The sequence below is a fragment of the Cynocephalus volans genome, chromosome 4, assembly GCF_027409185.1.
Source record: "Cynocephalus volans isolate mCynVol1 chromosome 4, mCynVol1.pri, whole genome shotgun sequence".
In the NCBI taxonomy this organism is placed as follows: domain Eukaryota; kingdom Metazoa; phylum Chordata; class Mammalia; order Dermoptera; family Cynocephalidae; genus Cynocephalus; species Cynocephalus volans.
Window position 1 is genome coordinate 17,602,034 of NC_084463.1, and position 17,209 is coordinate 17,619,242.

Consider the following 17,209-nt stretch of genomic DNA (forward strand, 5'->3'; position numbering starts at 1 on the left):
CTTTTTTCTCTAGCTCATTGTGCAGTCTTCTAATGTAGCATCTAACTCTCTGTCTGCAACCTTTTATTGATAATTATGTCTCTTTTAATTCTCTGCCCATCTCTTCTCAAGAATGAGCTCTTTGAGGACCGAGTCCACGTCATATCTGCCTTTGTAGGCGCACATGCGGTGTCCAGCCTGGGTGCCATCTCTGTGAATGTTTAAGTGTAAAAAATGTTGAATGAAGACTTCTCTCTCAGTTTCTTGGAAGCAGTTAAATTAGGGTCTTAAATTAGGGATTTTAAGAAAATGAGGTTATTGGCCTTTCAGCTGATGTCCTTTTCCATCCCCTGCTTTTACCAGGTTTATGGTATTTTCTACGCTACATCCTTTCTTGACCTCTATCGTAACCCGAAGAGCGTGACTACTTCTCTCCATAACCAAACAGTTATCGTCAGTAAGGATGAGCAGTATTTGTTTCTGGTAAGTTTCCTGTACCAGAGAGTCAAGAAGAGTTTCTATTTTTTGAGAGCTCAACACAGGACCTGGGGAGTGGGATCCCTGGATTCCAGGATCAATGTATATGACAGGAAGAAATTTCTTCTTCATAAGCACCAAGTTCTTGTTTGAAACACAGAATGAACAGCTACTTAATCAACTGCAGCTCTGTTATGGAGGACTGATAACTTGGCCAATGGGTCACACAGGTATAGATAAGTCAAAAGCTGTCTTCAGATTCCACTTTTAGGAATTTAGCCCACATACTTTTACGTGCATGCCAAGATATATGGGAAAAGACATTCAGTAGATTATTACTTGTGATAGCAAAAGATTTGAAGCAACTAAAATGTCTTTCAGAAGAGGACTGGTTAAAAATATTATGGCTTATGCATGCAGTGGAATACAGGACAACCATTTGAAAGAGGTACAGCACCTCTAAAAGTACTGATATGGAAAAATCTCTAAGTTGTATCATTAAGTGAAAGAAGCCAAGAGCATGAAAATATGTGTACTGTATTCTCAGTTGTGTAAAAGTATTTAAGAAAAATAGGCTACACATACACAGACATGCATATATATGTATGTATTTATACACACACATATATCTGTGCTTATATATGCCTAGGATATTTCTGTAAGGAAACACAAAAACCTGTTACCAGTGGTACCTCATGGAAAATGATCTGGAGTAGGTGGGGAATTATTTTACATCTTTTGTACTAATTGAATTTTAATTGTGTGTGTGTATATCACTATTTTATTAAAAAAATAGTTTAGTAAAGATCGCATAAGCCCTCATGATATCTTTTTCCTTCGTGTGTCTTGGGCTCTAGGTCCGCGTGGTGGTACCCTACCAAGGGCCGTCCTCTGACTATGTTGTAGTGAAGATGATCCCAGACAGCAGGCTTCCACCCCGTCATCTGCACGTGGTTCATACAGACAAAACCTCAGCTGTCATCAAGTGGGAATCACCGTACGACTCTCCTGACCAGGACTTGGTGAGTGGGCTGGGCATCCAGGCTGCCTTGCTTATTCTTAGCGTGGTTGGGGTGGGGTTGGGTGGAAGGGTGCAATAATGGGGCAGGGAACACAAGCCTAGCGGTTGGAACTCAGCAGGAGGTCTGTCCCCCACTTCTGTCTGGCCAAAGACGGGGTCCTTACAGGTACCTTATTAGGTACCTCTTGTTCATTGGCACTTCCCCATGATTTTCAGCTGCTGTTAGTTTGTTTCTCCTTCTGTGCTGCTCATATTCCCTTCTCTGACCCTCTAAAGCAGCAGTCAGCAAGCAAAGGCCTGCAGGCCAAATCTGGCCCATTGCCTGCTTTTTTAAATAAAGTTTTATCGGAATCAAGCCACACCCATTTGTTTACATAGGATCTATGACTGCTTTCATGCTACAAACTGCAGAGTTGAGTAGTTGTGGTGGAGACCATCTGGCCCTCAGAATCTAACCTATTTACTGTCTGCACTCATAAAGTTTTCTGACCCCTCCTCTAAAAGAAGGGGCATCAATCCTAGAAAAAATCTCCCATTTTTCCTTCCTCTGGGCTGTTTTTACTTCTGCCCTCTCTTCACTCCCCTCCATCCCTGGTGTTGTTAGTTTTAAATACTTGATTGCTAAGACTCCTCTTGACTCAACTTCTTCCTGATGTTTGAGTTTCCTGTACTTTCTACATGTCTCTTTATTTCTCTCTTGCCCCCATATTCATAAGAAGCAAACTGGGAAAAAGCAAGTAGAGCATTTGGTCCTTTAGAGCTAGGACTGAGCACTTGCATTTATTCTCACTCCACTTACAACACTCATAAACTCTTGAGGTGGTGGAGATATAGGAGGTGAATACTGAATCTGGATGTTCTTGCTTGTTCCAACCTGCTTGCTGATGCCACAATAAATGCAGCTTTCTCTAGAGTTTTTTGTTTTATTCTGTTTTTAAATCAGTTGATTATTCTATGCACAATTCTGTGAGTGAATACTCGTTATATGATTGGACCTGGCCACTCCAAAGTCTTTCCAAAAAAACAGAATGAGACTTTGGTGCTCAAAATACTGTTGTTGTGGGTCACAGCCACTGAGATACTTTTGTTACATTGTCCACTGTTGCACTACAAAGAATAAAAAGTGCCAAGTTTCTGATTACCATTCAGATCTTCTTTTTTTGTCCTAGTTTTATGCAATTGCAGTTAAAGATCTAATAAGAAAGATTGACAGGAGCTACAAAGTAAAATCCCGCAACAGTACTGTGGAATACATTCTTAACAAGTTGGAACCTGGAGGGAAGTACCATGTCATCGTCCAACTGGGGAACATGAGCAAAGAATCCAGTATAAAAATTACCACAGGTAAGCAGCAGAGAGATGAGAGGCCTTCTTGCCCACCCAAGCGCCCACAGTGCTGCTAGACCTCTGGACCTGGACTTTCTATTAGAAATAGCACAGGAAGTACAAACACTGCCCATCGGTGTCTGTGCTGGGCCAGAGCAGCACAGGGGTTCCAGGTTCTGGGCTGCAGAGTGGTGGCCGGGGCATGGTGGGCTCAGGAGGGGCTGGCATTTTCTAGATTCTCTAAGTCTTTTTTTCACCCTCCTCTCCCCTAGCTTGTTTTGACATTACTAGGGGAGAAAAGGAAAAATGCCCAAGAGGGCTAGGATATAAAATTGAATTTTTACCACTGAGGCCAAGCACTGTATCTGAGGACCTGGACTGAAGTCATAGTGGTTGGCTGTGTCAATTTGACATGTAGAAATGGAGGGGGACCAATAACTGCACAGTAGGTTACAGGGCAGTCAGGCTCAAGTTCAGAAAGCAAGGAATAAGCTTAGTTACTGGAACAGCAGCAGACAGTATCAGCAGTTTCAGTAATGGAGGCTCAACCTGTTTAGGCTGATAGTGTGAGCAGTGGGCCTGGACCATACACCCTGTCATTCCAGGGCCCTGTCTTTAGGGCCTCCTTATCATGTCCCATCCTTTCCACGCCACTCCCCATCCCACCCCAACCCACTCCACTTGTTTTTGTCCTTTGGTCCAAGAGCTATTAAATTATATACTGTCCAAATTTCTTGTCTTAAAGGTCTTAAAAGAGATGCTCATTAAAGAGCATGTACCGTGTGCTAGGCTCTGTACTAAGCAGTATATGGGTTTTATTTTGTCCTTAGCCCAGCCCCGCAAGGCTAGCAATATTTAATCTCTCTTTGATAGACAGTAAAGCAGAGGTTCAAACGTATATCCACTAACTGCATCCTATCTCATCTTTAATTTTCAGTTTCGTTATCAGCGCCTGATGCCTTAAAAATCATAACAGAAAATGACCACATTCTTCTATTTTGGAAAAGTCTAGCTTTAAAGGAAAAGCAGTTTAATGAAAGCAGGGTAAGTTCCTCATTCCCAATGACTTTCGAAATCTAATTGAAATGCTATTTTAGAGATGAGCTCATTAACAGCATGCTGGCATAGATAGAGTAAAATAAAGAAAGAAACAAAGAATAGGGGAAGTGAACTTGAGAATTAAAGAACCATTTTCTGTGGGATTGCTAATTAGTGAAATGTTTATACTGCCCATTAAAGATGAGGATCTCTGCACGAAGCACTTTTCAGTCCTGAACTTGTCTTCCCCTAAAGCAAAGGAGATGGGCTGGGCCCTTTCTGTGCTTCCTGGAGCTGGACTGGGGGCTCAGCAGCAGAACCAAGAGCTCCACCTTTCCTAGACTCTCCGAGGGCCAGGCTGTGGCTTCAGCACCAGGGCGCTGAGCTGTGCTCTCACCATCCCTGGTATCTCATCACTTTCTTTCCAGAGAAATTAGAGGGAGCAGCAAGTCCTTGAGATACTCTGCCGGCTTACGAAAAACACTTTTGTTTTGCTATTGGCAGGCCAATGCTGTATTCACTGCAGGAGACATGGGAAGGAGAGCGAGACCTGGGAGTAGATTTTCCACCCACGGGTGGAGGACAGATTCTTAAGTGGAGCTGGGTTGGCCCCAGTGGCAGCAGAGCAATAGCTCAGTAGGAACTTGATGGGTCAGCCATGGCTGTAGGAGGCGCAGTGCAGGCAAAGAGCCCAACAGCTCTTGGTGGCCCTGGTATAATTCCAGGAGCAGAGTTAAGTTAAAATTTCAAAATTCTCACAGCTCTCATACCTATGACATATAAATGGTTAATATCCTTAAATATCAAGAAAGCTTTCAATGAATTCAAAACAGAAATATTCTGGTTTTGAAAAAGATACAAGTAACAAAGTGAAAAATTCCAGCAGCAGTTAGCGAAAGGAAAAAGGTTCAACTTCATGAGTAACCTAAACAACAAAGATGCGGCACTTTCATGTTAAATTGGCAAAGATTTACAGAGGAGAGTATTACCGTTATAGGTAACAGTTGGGGAAATAAGCACTCTGGGAATGTAAAATGGTTCAACCTTCTGCAAGGCTCTTTGGTGATATGTATCAAAAATGTTGCAAGTGTTCACACCTTTCTATCCAGCAGTTCTAGGATTTTATGGAAACCATGTGCATAAAGAATTTCTGTGCAGCATCTATGGTAGCAGCAAAGAGGAAATGACCTAAATGCCCAACAGATGAAGACTGATTAAATAAATTATGGGTGGGTGGTATTTGTGTAATTTAAATGATTTTCCTTACACCTTTACGAATTTTACAAATTTCCTACACCAAATATGTATTAGGTAGAAAATAATAATTGCTAGTTTATAAAAAAAAGAATGCAGGGATGGGATTTCAGGCAGGAATCAGGAAGCCCAGTTTGGCAGCCTGTTGCCATCAGGGGATCTTTCCTGGGTGGCAGAAACCCAGCTTGAAGGGTGGGGTTGCAGGTCAGTATTCCCTTCCTAGTGGAGGATTCTGTCATAGGCACAGCATGGCTTCCCTCTTACCCCCTGACTTGGAGTTCAGAAAATAGACAGGTCAATGGAATGGACACCAACAGTCCATGGTTATGCATTGGGTCCAATATGTGGAGAGAGGTAAGGGATAGAGTCTTTTTTGGGGGGTGGTGAGGAGTATTGGCAGCTTTGACACTGGAATACTTGGAGATCAGCAGAGAAGTCCGGTAGTCAATCCTAATCCCAGCCAGCATGCTGGGTTGGGGCTGTCCCAAGGGTGACTTTTCCCAGCACAGGAGTCCAGGACTCTTCCTGAGACAGTCTAAGTAGGAAGATTATTTTATCTTCTCCTCCAGTGAGTAGGGATCTGAGCCTTCTGAAGCACTTCTTATTTCAAGGCCAGGTTGGCCAGGGGCTGAGATCAACTTAGGAGCTAGAAAGCTAGCAGACAGGAAGTGAGCTGGCAGTGTTCCCGCATGTGTTCAAAGAGAGACATCCTGTCTTTTCTAATTGCAAGTTCCCTTTTCTTACCCTATTGCTGGAATCCTCTGTGACCAGGATTTATTATTAGTCAGATCCCATTACAGCAAGCAATTGCTGAATTGTCCAGATTCTTTGTGGCATTTAATATTGCTTGAGACAAGTGGACTGCTGACTGGAACTTTGAGTGTGTATTTGTTATAGTGGCTTTCCTTACGGCCACACTTTTCATTTCCCTGATGCAGCTCATAAGTGGGCATGGTAGTCATTTGAGACATTGGGGATGGGAAAATGCCCATTTTCTGAATCCACTATCTCAATGCTAACATAAAAAGAACTAGTGAGAAACCCAAAGTGTGCTAGCATCTATAAAAGCTGGCCATAAGTAGCTCACATCAAGTTGGAACCAGTCATAGAAGCCGTCAGCTTCCTTATTCAACTTCCTCAGCAGTCTCTCATGTGTTTCTCTTCAGGGCTACGAAATACACATGTTTGACAGTGCCATGAATATCACAGCTTACCTTGGGAATACTACTGACAATTTCTTTAAAATTTCCAACCTGAAGATGGGTCATAATTACACGTTCACTGTCCAAGCAAGATGCCTTTTTGGTAGCCAGATCTGTGGGGAGCCTGCTGTCCTGCTGTATGATGAGCTGGGGTCTGGTAAGTTGCTCCTGCTGCCGGTTTCTGGGGAAATAGCAAGAATGCAGTATGGTTTGATGAGCATATGTCCTTTAAAACACATTTAAAAGATTCAGCTCAAAAGAAAATCATTGATGTATCAATTCAATCAGGTACTGATTTATTTAACAAAAACTTCCTGAGCCAGGCATGGTACGAGGAGCTGGGATTATAGGGTGTTTGTATTCTGAGTGCAGAGTGTAAGAAAGGGAAGGTTTTGCTTAAAAAAGGGTCTTCTATTTGGGAAACACTAGATTAACAACAGTCTTGTTTGTTTTTTGTAGGACATCTCAGAGCCTCTAGCGTGCTAATCATACCCTGTGATTCTCCAAGTCAGTAGATCATCTCTTCATGGAGGAACTGATTTTACAGCCCTCCCCTTCATCTTAGCAGTCACCCTCAGATCAGGACCTGAATTTGGCCTGGGCTCTCTGACCTTTGAACACTCATAGTTATCAGTATTAGGTCATCTGGTGGTAGAGCAGAGGACCCTTCTATTTACACAGAAAGTCTGCTTATATTGTAGTAGTTTGGCCAGGATTTCAACAGATGTTTTGCCACTGGTCTTCTTAGTTGCATTTACTTTTTAGTTCTAGGAACTAACCAATGCTGAAGCCAAAATCTCGTGTTGGGGTTGTCAAGTGTTCTGCCACATAGTACAGTACTTCCTGGGGTGTGATTTAGTGGAAAACTTATCCTTGGCACTCCTCTGAAAGAGGGAGACATTGCCTGCCCCCTACTTTTGGAGAATCATAGCATGTTAGAGGTTCTGAGAAGGTCCTACAAAAAAACAAACAAGCAAAACTCTTGTTAACCCAGTGTTTCCTAAATAAAGCCCGATTTTTAAGCAAAAACCCATTAGCAACCTGTGAAATAAACTTTGGGGAAAACAGTTGTAAGGACCCTCTACCAGCTACGTTTATGAAAGCAAGACCGTGGGCAGAAGGACTCTCTCGGTTAGACCCCCTGGCCTGCTTCTTGCCCCCTGATGTTCACCTTCCCCTTGGAAGTGAGAGTTCACTCATTCCCCTGGCTTCCTCTTAACTGCTTCAGCTGAGAGCATTCCCTTAATTTACCACTGCACAGTTGGGATAGGTTGGGACACATTAAATAAGATTTTGCTAGACTTTTTTCTGGCAAGGAAATAATAAAATGTAGATACAGACATGAATATTGGGTTGTTAGATTATGCTTGCAAGAAATGGCTGTGCTCTGGCTCATTTTTATGAGTACCCTGTCAGGATGAGTCCCGGGTAGCTGCAGGGCTCTCCGCATGAGGCAGAGGCCTTGCCTGTGACACCTCCTCCCACCCTGGGGGACAGCCCAAGTCTGTCATGGAGGTTCCTGACGGAGACCTTGACCAGGGAAAGTTCACTCTGCTTCCTTTGCTAAAAACTGACTCCTAAGTTCCATTTTCCTGCCTTAAGTTCAGACTTTCCCCAGGATTTTAAACATGAAAAGTCCACCCCTTTTCAAGGAGACCAGCCCCTCCCTCAGGGTGGTGGTGGGAGATGGCTTTGCCCTAGGGCCCTAGTGGTACAAATCTATCAGTAAATCATCAAAAAGCCAGTAGTATTTAAGACAGTGGGAAAGGGGAATCATTGTTAGGTTCTAGACACCTAAATGGCTTTGCAAAGAGCTTTAAAAAATGTTAAATGCATATGGAAAGGTTGTTTCTCTCTCTCTTTTTTTTACTTAAGTAAAAAACCTCATAAAACTTCATGAGCTGTTAAGTCAGTACTGTAGTAAAGGAATCTCATTTGTATCACTTAATGGAGCTTCAGGTAATTGCAGTTCAGAGTGACTTTGGTGCCAAGTAGGGGGAAATAATTGCAATCTTGTTAATTAGTGGTCTGATTTCACATCCTCTTATGTAAGGCAAGCAAGTGGTCTTAAGTAATAATGCTAATGAAATCAGTGTTGATACCCCAACAAAGGTCTCCTTTCCAAGAGATTATCTAAATAACCAACAAGGCAGTGATTAGGAGTCTAATGTAATTACCGTATTTGCATGCACAAGGCCCATGGTCTATCGGCTCATGGCAAGTAGTCGGGTAATACTCCAGCATCATGCACGTGCAGGAGTGTGTCACACCAGACTGGCAGTTTGCGTAGCTGTCGCTGACTCCTAGCTTGATGGGTGGGGCCTTGAGGAGTTGCCTGGTTCATTCTCCTGCCCTCAGGTTGGGAGGCTTATTGGTGGGAATCTTGCCTTGGCAGGTGGAGATGCATCAGCAATTCAGGCTGCCAGGTCTACTGATGTTGCTGCCGTGGTGGTGCCCATCTTGTTCCTGATACTGCTGAGCCTGGGGGTCGGGTTTGCCATCCTGTACACAAAGCACCGGAGACTGCAGAGCAGCTTCACTGCTTTTGCCAACAGCCATTACAGCTCCAGGCTGGGGTCAGCCATCTTCTCCTCGGGCGATGACCTGGGTAAGCGGGGCAGGGAAGTTGGTTCTACCTCCCAGGCAGACCCCCACAAAGCCAATGACTTGATTAAGATGTCCTTATCTTCAGCTCATCTTTTGATATGAGTGGAGTCATTCATTAGCCAGTGATTTCACTGCTTTGAGTTAAGCCAGTCAAGGCCCTTAGCTTTTAAATTGCTCCTACAATAAAATACTGTGTTCTTTTCAATAGTGTCGTTCTGGCCTGAAACAGGGAGCAGTTTTGTGGAAGAACTGGTAGCAGCTTGCCTTGTATAGGAAGGATAGACAGGTCCTGGGCTTTGGAGACTCCCAGAGTGTCACAAAATTCCCCAAAATTTCCAGCCCCTCTCTCATCCTTCACTGACCTGGCAGTCTGACATCGCTGGAGATCCTAGTCAAGATAAAAAGTGACGCCTTCCCAATTGGCTTCTATCAAAAGACACCCTTTCCATCTTGCTGTATCTCTTTCCGATTGGTGGTGTAACCTCACCGGCCATTCTTTTATCTATTGATAACACACAGCATGGAGAAAAGAAGGAAATATCTCTTTTCGAAGTTTTTGTCTGCTGAAATTCCTAAACACTAATAGAGCTAGTAGCCCACTTAGTATACTAAAGTGAGTGTGTTAAAGGCTCCCTCAAACTCAGACTGCCAAATGTGTGTTTACATGTTTATTTTTTCTGTAAACTAGTTATGATTATTTTTCTTTGTAAAGATATTTATTCTCATTCACTGATCATATAATATTAGCTCTGCTCCCTTTCCGTCTCAGTTTCCTTGCCTAATAAGCAAGTATCTGGACTGCCCGGCATGAATAGGGTGGCTTCTTTGCTTCTGCTATTGGGGCAAAAGGAATTGATCCATTATGGTGCCACACAGTAATCACTGAATGCAGATCGGCATTTAGTTGCACAGGATTATACCAGGGGACACAAGGGGATGGCCATTAGTCTGGGAAGCTGTCCTCAAAATGCTTGAACCCCTCCAAGATCCTCTTCCTCAGAGCAGATTGAGTTCAGAAGGGACGGCAAACACTGAAGTTCACTGTGCTAATGTAGGTGGAGATAACTCAAACTGGGGAACCCCAATAACCCATGTAGCTTTGGGAGAGGTAATGAGATTCTCCTTCCTAAAGGCGTTCCTTATTTGGCTAAGTTCAAGCTACCAGTAAATAAGCTTAGTCATTCGTTGATGGGGAGAAGGTGGTCCAAGGGGTGGCAGAGGGAAGCTGGACTAGGGCTCGGAGCTGATTATTGTGCCTGGCTGGCTGTTGGTTGACTTTTCTAGCTGGAGGTTGTGATAGGATTGCAGGGTGGACAGAGCAGTGGGGTGTAGGGTCCAGGGAAAGTGTTCTGGAACTCACCAAGGCCTGACTGTTTTGTCTTTAGGGGAGGATGACGAAGACGCTCCTATGATAACTGGATTTTCAGATGACGTCCCCATGGTGATTGCCTGAAAGAGCTTTCCTCACTAGAAACCAAATGGTGTAAATATTTTATTTGATAAAGATAGTTGATGGTTTATTTTAAAAGATGCACTTTGAGTTGCAATATGTTATTTTTATATGGGCCAAAAACAAAAACAAAAAAAAAAAGGAAAGAAAGGAATGAATAAACTTTGTGGTAATCAACTGTGAACTTCAAACCAGGTTGATTTTAGTAACCAAATTGCTTTGATTTGACATTAATGTAGTCTTACAGGGCTGTGCTTGCTGGGCATGCTTTTAAGTCTGTGAGATAATTTTGGTTCAGTAAATTGGCCATTCTTTTTATTTTTCTAAGACACAGAAATGTATTTAATAAAAACTTCAAGAGAGAGTGATGGGTGGAATCCCTTCTCCTTGAAAGTATACTTAAATTTTAAATTTTGTTTGGATTTAGTTTATATAAAAATGTTTGGGTATGTTATGGGGGAATGTTCTCTTTTGTTATTTTGTTAATTTATTGGGACTCTGTATAAGGCCAGGCTGTAGTAGTCATCTGACACCACGTGGGTGATAAGCCCCTCACCCATAGGGTTGGGGGATGGGGAACAGAGCATTTTTGTTGTCATTCCGGAAGCAATCCATTTTTATTCACTCATGTGTCACATAATGGTCTTTGGCAGGAGAGAACACTGAGTCATTGCTGGATTTAAGTTAAACAGAGCTGCAGCCTGGGGAGCCCTGCAAGCCAACAGCTTCCTCTCTTATATTAATTGATGGAATTTTACTATATATGCCTCTGTACAAGGTGTAGCTTTGGAAGCTACAAAATGATAACACTGCTTTATTATACACTGGTATCACTGTCATTGCAAAAAATTACTCTGGTTGTGGCAGAGTTCTAGATCTCTGCCGTAATAGATAGACTGGCAAATACAGTATGTAATTTTTCCATTTTCCATTTTTTTGTTGTTTTTACTTACCAGTGAAGAATCTCAAATGTAAAATCCTGTATTTGGGTTGAGGTGACTACTTATTCTTCTTAAAAATCCATACTGATATATGCAGTCATTTTGGATTGGGTCAGTGCCTTCACTTTTTTTTTTTTTTTTTTTTCCTTTTCTCCAATATCCCTTGCTCATATCCCGACCCAATCTAAACAAAAAGTGCTATTCACTCTCACGGAGGTAGAGGAGATCTAAAAATTCAAGACCACTTAATTCAGTTAACATTAGCAGCAACACTAGAGTTTGTTCATTTATTTTCTCTGTAAAACAAGCTGTGCTTTTATTCTTCTGCCTTTAAAATGCCACTTCTGTATTCAAATCATGGCCACTTGATAGTTATGTAGAATTCATTGTGGACTGATGCCCACCCTTTAGACTGAGTGTTGTAGGCACCAATGTCTAGCATTATTGTGATTTGTACTGTATGTACCTCACTGCAAAATTTCCTCCCAAAGTCATGCCTCTGAATATGTGTCCTTTATATGCAAGCTTTGTAAAACCCCATCTTTCCTTAGATGCAATGCATCACCTTCTCACAAGTGTTTGATTTCTTTTAACCAAAAGTATCATTCTTGGGTGATAATGTAGTTTCATTACCTAGGGATTGTTTGGAAAACAAAGAGCCAATTAAATTTTTTAGTTAAAAAATTTTTATTTATATGTATATTTTAGATGAGTATTTTAAACTGTAGACATTTAGTATGCCATGTGGGTAGGATTCTATTTCATTTTAACAAGTGGTGGTAATAATGAGCCTTCTTCCAGCATATTTTCATTTCTTTCCTATCACTCTCCATTTTTATTTTCTTAAAGACTGGAATTTCTTTGGCTTTCTCTTGTCTTGCCTTGGAGTTTTGTTCAAACCTCTAAGCCCCACCACTTCCCCATTAATAAGCTCTTTAAGTAGCTGAAAGATTAGCAATCTGGTGGGAGGCAAGTCATTTCATTGAACCGCTAGAAAGTGTATTTTCTTCTCTTTCTTTTCTGCCAACTTTGTGGTGGCATTTGTAAAAGCTGATATGAAAGGCTCTGAGACGGTATTTTCAACTATTCCTTAGGCAAGCCTTTTTACAGAGCATATGTCTCCAGTTGGCAACTTGAGATATTTGCGAGCATCCAGTTCTAGTTACCAGTGCCTCCCGATGCTTCGTGCACAGTACTGTATAGACAGGCCATTACCCCTCTCCTTGGAAAATGCCACTGTGCTGTTTGAAAAAAAAAGCAGCCTTTTAGGGCTAGAGTATTTTATATAAACAGAGGAGCTAAGTTCCTGAAGACTAAGCTAGATAGATGCAGCTATGTGTAAATTGTATATTTTTATGATCTTTTGAAGCACACACTCCTATTTCCCTCTGTATAGCTTTGTGGGGTTTTGATGTATATATCTTGTCTAAAAGAGTGCAGAGGTTGGAGAGACAATAGGAAATGAAAACAAATACTACATGCAGCCTTTGAAGGTGACCAGATAACTGCTTTACTGTGACCACCTGGAGCCCCTGGTTACTTGTGAAGAAGGGGCTTTTGTACCTTGTTGGAGATGCCGCCTCAAAAGTTCACACAGTGCAGGGAAAAGGTTTTATTCTCTCCTAGAGTACATTAGAATGTCAGATGCTTGCATCCATGTGGACCACAATGGGCCAGCAAAATTATTTGGCAGGCAGGGAGATCATGGATGAGTTTTCTCTGGAAGCTGATTTTGTTCTTTGATGTATTGAATGCCCCTAAGCTTTATGAGACACAGGTCCATGTGGATAAAATGACAGAGAGTAGAGTTCTACAGAGGATTGCAGGGAGAGGCCATTTCTATGCAAACCTGTTTGCAGACAGGTGAGGAGCTCCAGTAACTACTGGCTGCCCTGGCAAGCTGGGTAAATAGTTACGATGCTGAGTAACTGGTTGAAACTGCTGACTTTTGGAAAAGTGATTCTGGGGTTCCATCTCTAGTAGTATCACCAGGGATATTTGGGTGGGATGGATGGGAGAGACACAGCTGCGTGTTCTCTCCTGCCCGTCATGTGTGGCCCACTAGATTAAGCTAACTGAACTATTTAGAGAATATAACCCTTCTCAAAGCAGTGGCCATGTGGTGGGGGGTTGGGGGAGGGGGAGGATGAAGCTGGGGAGAGCAGTGATATGGTGAGCTTCTTATAGATAAGCACCCACTTCTCCTCGGAGAATCCTGCCAGTAGTCACCCCATCTAGTAAGACTTTATTTCCAGGACTTCCTAAAGGGTAAAACCCCATCCTGTCAGGTTTGGTTGCTCCCTTTCTCACTAAGGGGGTTATGGTGAATCCCTGAGAATTCTCTTCCTTCAACAGAGAGTTGCGGGGTACCTCAGAGGAGGGATTCTGAGATATAACCAAACTGAATAGCACCCCCATATTGATTTTAGGAACGGACTCTAAAACTCTGTGCAGAATCTTCACTTGTGTTGGGATTGTATCTTGACATTCCTATTATGTTATTTTTCTTAACTGGAGTGTGTGCTACCTTTCAGGTACAATTTTTGTGTAATAAAAGCCAGTGCATTAAGTTTATATAGACTACTTTCTATGCAAGACTGAGATATGGAATACATAGCAAGAGATATGTACACAGACAATAAGTATGTTTTCAGAAGAGGAGCCACCACTGAACATGGGTTGAGGGAGGATAGGTTGTATACATTTCTGCCACTAATTTCGAGCAGCCATATTATGAATTAAATCATCAGAGCCAAGTAATAACCCAAGAATGGTATTAGTTTCATGTGTAATAGCTCAAATGGAATAAACATGAATGCTGAAGTGAAACATTATCCTCAGATATTCCATGTCACTTCTCATTTAAAGACTCTTGTTATGAATCATTAGAAACTTTAGGGAAAAATCTAAAGTATCTGCAGCAAAACGAAGGCCTGTTCTGCTCTTATTTAAAGTGAAACACTGTATACTTGTTTCTCTCCAAAGTGAAATTAGGTATTTATAATTTCAATTGCCTTGATAAGTTTCCAAGTCACTGATTTCTGCTGAAGATTTTACTATATTGTTGCACAATTTTAAGATAATTTTTGTCTCAATGTCAACTTTTTTCACTGAATAAAAATTTAACTGGGTTAAGAAAGCACCCATTTGAAAACCCACTCTCTCCGTGTGTCTCGAGTTGTTCTTTTGAGTGCAGTAAACATGGCTAACGCGGTCTCCGAGCGCCATTTGATTTGTCTGTTTTAAAAGGGTGCTTATTTCACAGATGAGAGAACACGAAGACCTGGAATGATTTTGTTATTAACAAGCTGGTCTCAGACGGTGAATCCTTGAAGAACACGACGTCTTTGTGTTGGCTGAGGAGTGGGGAGATGTCGTGTGGCTGTTTTGAAGTAAATAGAGTTATTCTGTAGGGACGATGACTGTAGTGGCTCCCTTGAAGCTCTAACTGTATTTTCTAAGAGACTGTTTGCTAAGAAGGCAGTTTTCACATGTAGGAGAAGGGAGCAGAGCACTATAGATGGGCGGGTTTGAGAGCACAGCCAAGTCTTGCAAAGATGCTGCCCTTCGCCCTCGTGGACAGGTGAATGGCAAACACACCGGTGTCAGGGCTGGAGGGCGTGGCACTGGGTGGGATGGGGCAGTTTTATTTTATTTTTAAATTTAACAGGTCTTCTGGTATGCTATTTTTGTTTGGATATCGAGCCAAAACAAAACTCTCAACTATTGTCATCCAGTTTCATGGATGAGGAAAAAGAGGCTCAGAGAGGTTAAGTAATTTGCTTGGGGGTAACCGGAGAGTGAATGGCAAAACCAGCCTTCCATCCCTGGTATTTCTGATCCCAGATCCTGTTCTCGTCACTGTGCCACACTGCCTGATGTCACCATTTAGTGTCAGAACACACTCAGTGCAACATGTTGCACCAGGAGAAATCCCAAGGGGAGGCCCACACCTGGGTAGATTTACCTAGTCATGGCCTAGCCCTCAGATTTTCAGCCTTACACAGCTTGTTTTGTCAACACGTGATAATGAATTCATCTCTCATGGCCAAATGTGCCTTACCCAAGCTCATGAGACTGACATGCAACATAATCATGTCCACTTAATTCACCACAGGAAATACCTGTCACTGAGTATGTCAGCACGACTAGCACATTCTCCCCCAGTATGGAGATCCATCCAGGAAGCCAGCCCCAACTGGAAGGTTGCTTGGTGAGCATGGATGAAGAATAAAGGAAGTAGGAGGGGTCCGAGCTGGAGTAGTGTTTGCTCAATAAACATCGAATGAATAAACTAGCAATTGACACTGCACAACAGGAATAATCTATTCCATATGAACTTAGCATTTGAAACCTTCGGGTTACAATTCCCTATATCCATTTCTGTGTAAGAAGGTCTTGCCAATGGGATCTAATACTTGGAGTCCGTTTGCTGTGGTTCCCCTGGACAGGGGTAGGCCCTGCCCACACCACTCTGACTCATCTCTTTCTGTGTTCTGTTGTCGAGCAAACTCCTCCCCTACACTAAAACATTCTGTGGCTAATATTAATGCATTCAGACTGGGTTACAGGCAAATCTTCCTGGCTTGAGAGCTGTTGTATCTGTTGGATTATTCTGCCTACTATATGTTGATTTTAAAGCTTAAATTTGGGAGGACACTGTTTTTGAGTCCTAGGAGATACCTCCACGTAACCCTAAGTTCTGACTCTATCTGTCAGCTATGATTATCTGATTCCCCAGCCCACAGCAAATTAAAAATGGGAAGAGGCTGCTGAAGGCAAATACCCTAACAACAACAGAAGAAAAGCTAAGAGCCTTAGAGCTAGACCACTAGAAAACCTGTGTTAGAGATAATGGAACTCCAGCAGACACAATTTGTTGGTGCCATTTAGCACAGGGACAGAGTACTACACATTATGTAGCCCATCTGATTAGGATAATTGTAACTCCCTTCTACTGAGCCCCTATCCTTTACTAGTCACTGTGCTGAACTCTTTATACAATTTTTTTAATCCTTAAAGTGATCCTGTGATTTAGGTAATAGTTTTTGTTTTAAAAGAAAAAAATTAGAGGTTGAGTGACTTCTACAAGATCTCACATGTGGTAAGGTGGCTGAGTCAAGATGATCTATTCCATTCTTAAACTTGTCCTGTTAACTGCCATGCTATTTTGCCCTGTCCATACAATATTAGAGGTCTGTTGTAGTGACTGTCTGTTTAGAGAATCCAAGGACACAAGTAATACATTTTTAAAGGATTCCCACTAGAAAGATTAAAAATGACATTTGAAGATATAAAAAAGTATACTTTGATTTTGTCGCAAAGTCGTTTATGTGTAACACAATATTCCCTACTGATGGTAGATCAGTGAAGCCTTTTTTTTTAATTGGAAAATGTTTTTGTAAAGAATTCAGTAATTAGGAACAGACAGGATTCTTTTGCTTTGCAACAACCCAGTTAGATTTTATCAAAATCCTTTGCTTCTTGGGAAAAGAATGTTCAACGCACATTTTATTCACCTTTATTTATGTACAGAGTGAGGCACACCCTTGCAACATGTTCTGTTAGGGTGGTGGTTGTGCTAGCAGAAGACCATTAGGGTCCCAGTAAAGGGAGGTAGCTGTCGATCTCTTCATCCAGCCCTACTGGCTTTGATACTCATGCCCCATTATTATTATTATTATTATTATTTTTAAGATTACTTACGTGCAGGGTAATTGGAGCCTGCAACAATTTACAGTAGAACAATGATGTTATGCTTTTAAAGATGCTAATGTTATAACTGTAATGTTGCAACCCTATTTAATGCCAAAATGGCAACTGGTAATGTTTGGAAATATTTATATGAAAACAGTGATATTTTATACTTAAAACTTGGCATCAGGAGACTTTGAGGAAGAAAATAGACTCGGAT

The 17,209-nt window shown here is 41.9% G+C and overlaps 1 protein-coding gene across 2 annotated transcripts in view; it reads left to right on the forward strand.

The window, feature by feature from the left end:
• Positions 1–13,406, forward strand: part of SORL1 (sortilin related receptor 1) — a 159,828-nt gene extending 146,422 nt beyond the window's left edge. Inside the window, exons 42-49 of one of the 2 annotated variants that reach the window (XM_063093194.1) lie at positions 343–462; positions 1,314–1,478; positions 2,647–2,821; positions 3,741–3,847; positions 6,262–6,454; positions 8,693–8,905; positions 10,290–10,387; positions 11,008–13,406. In XM_063093194.1, the coding sequence (XP_062949264.1) occupies positions 343–462; positions 1,314–1,478; positions 2,647–2,821; positions 3,741–3,847; positions 6,262–6,454; positions 8,693–8,905; positions 10,290–10,357 (1,041 nt within the window). In that variant the 3' untranslated portion in view covers positions 10,358–10,387; positions 11,008–13,406. Of the gene's footprint in view, positions 1–342; positions 463–1,313; positions 1,479–2,646; positions 2,822–3,740; positions 3,848–6,261; positions 6,455–8,692; positions 8,906–10,289 lie in introns of both variants that reach the window. The other variant, XM_063093193.1, reaches the window with a different exon arrangement.
• Positions 13,407–17,209: the final 3,803 nt, after the last annotated feature.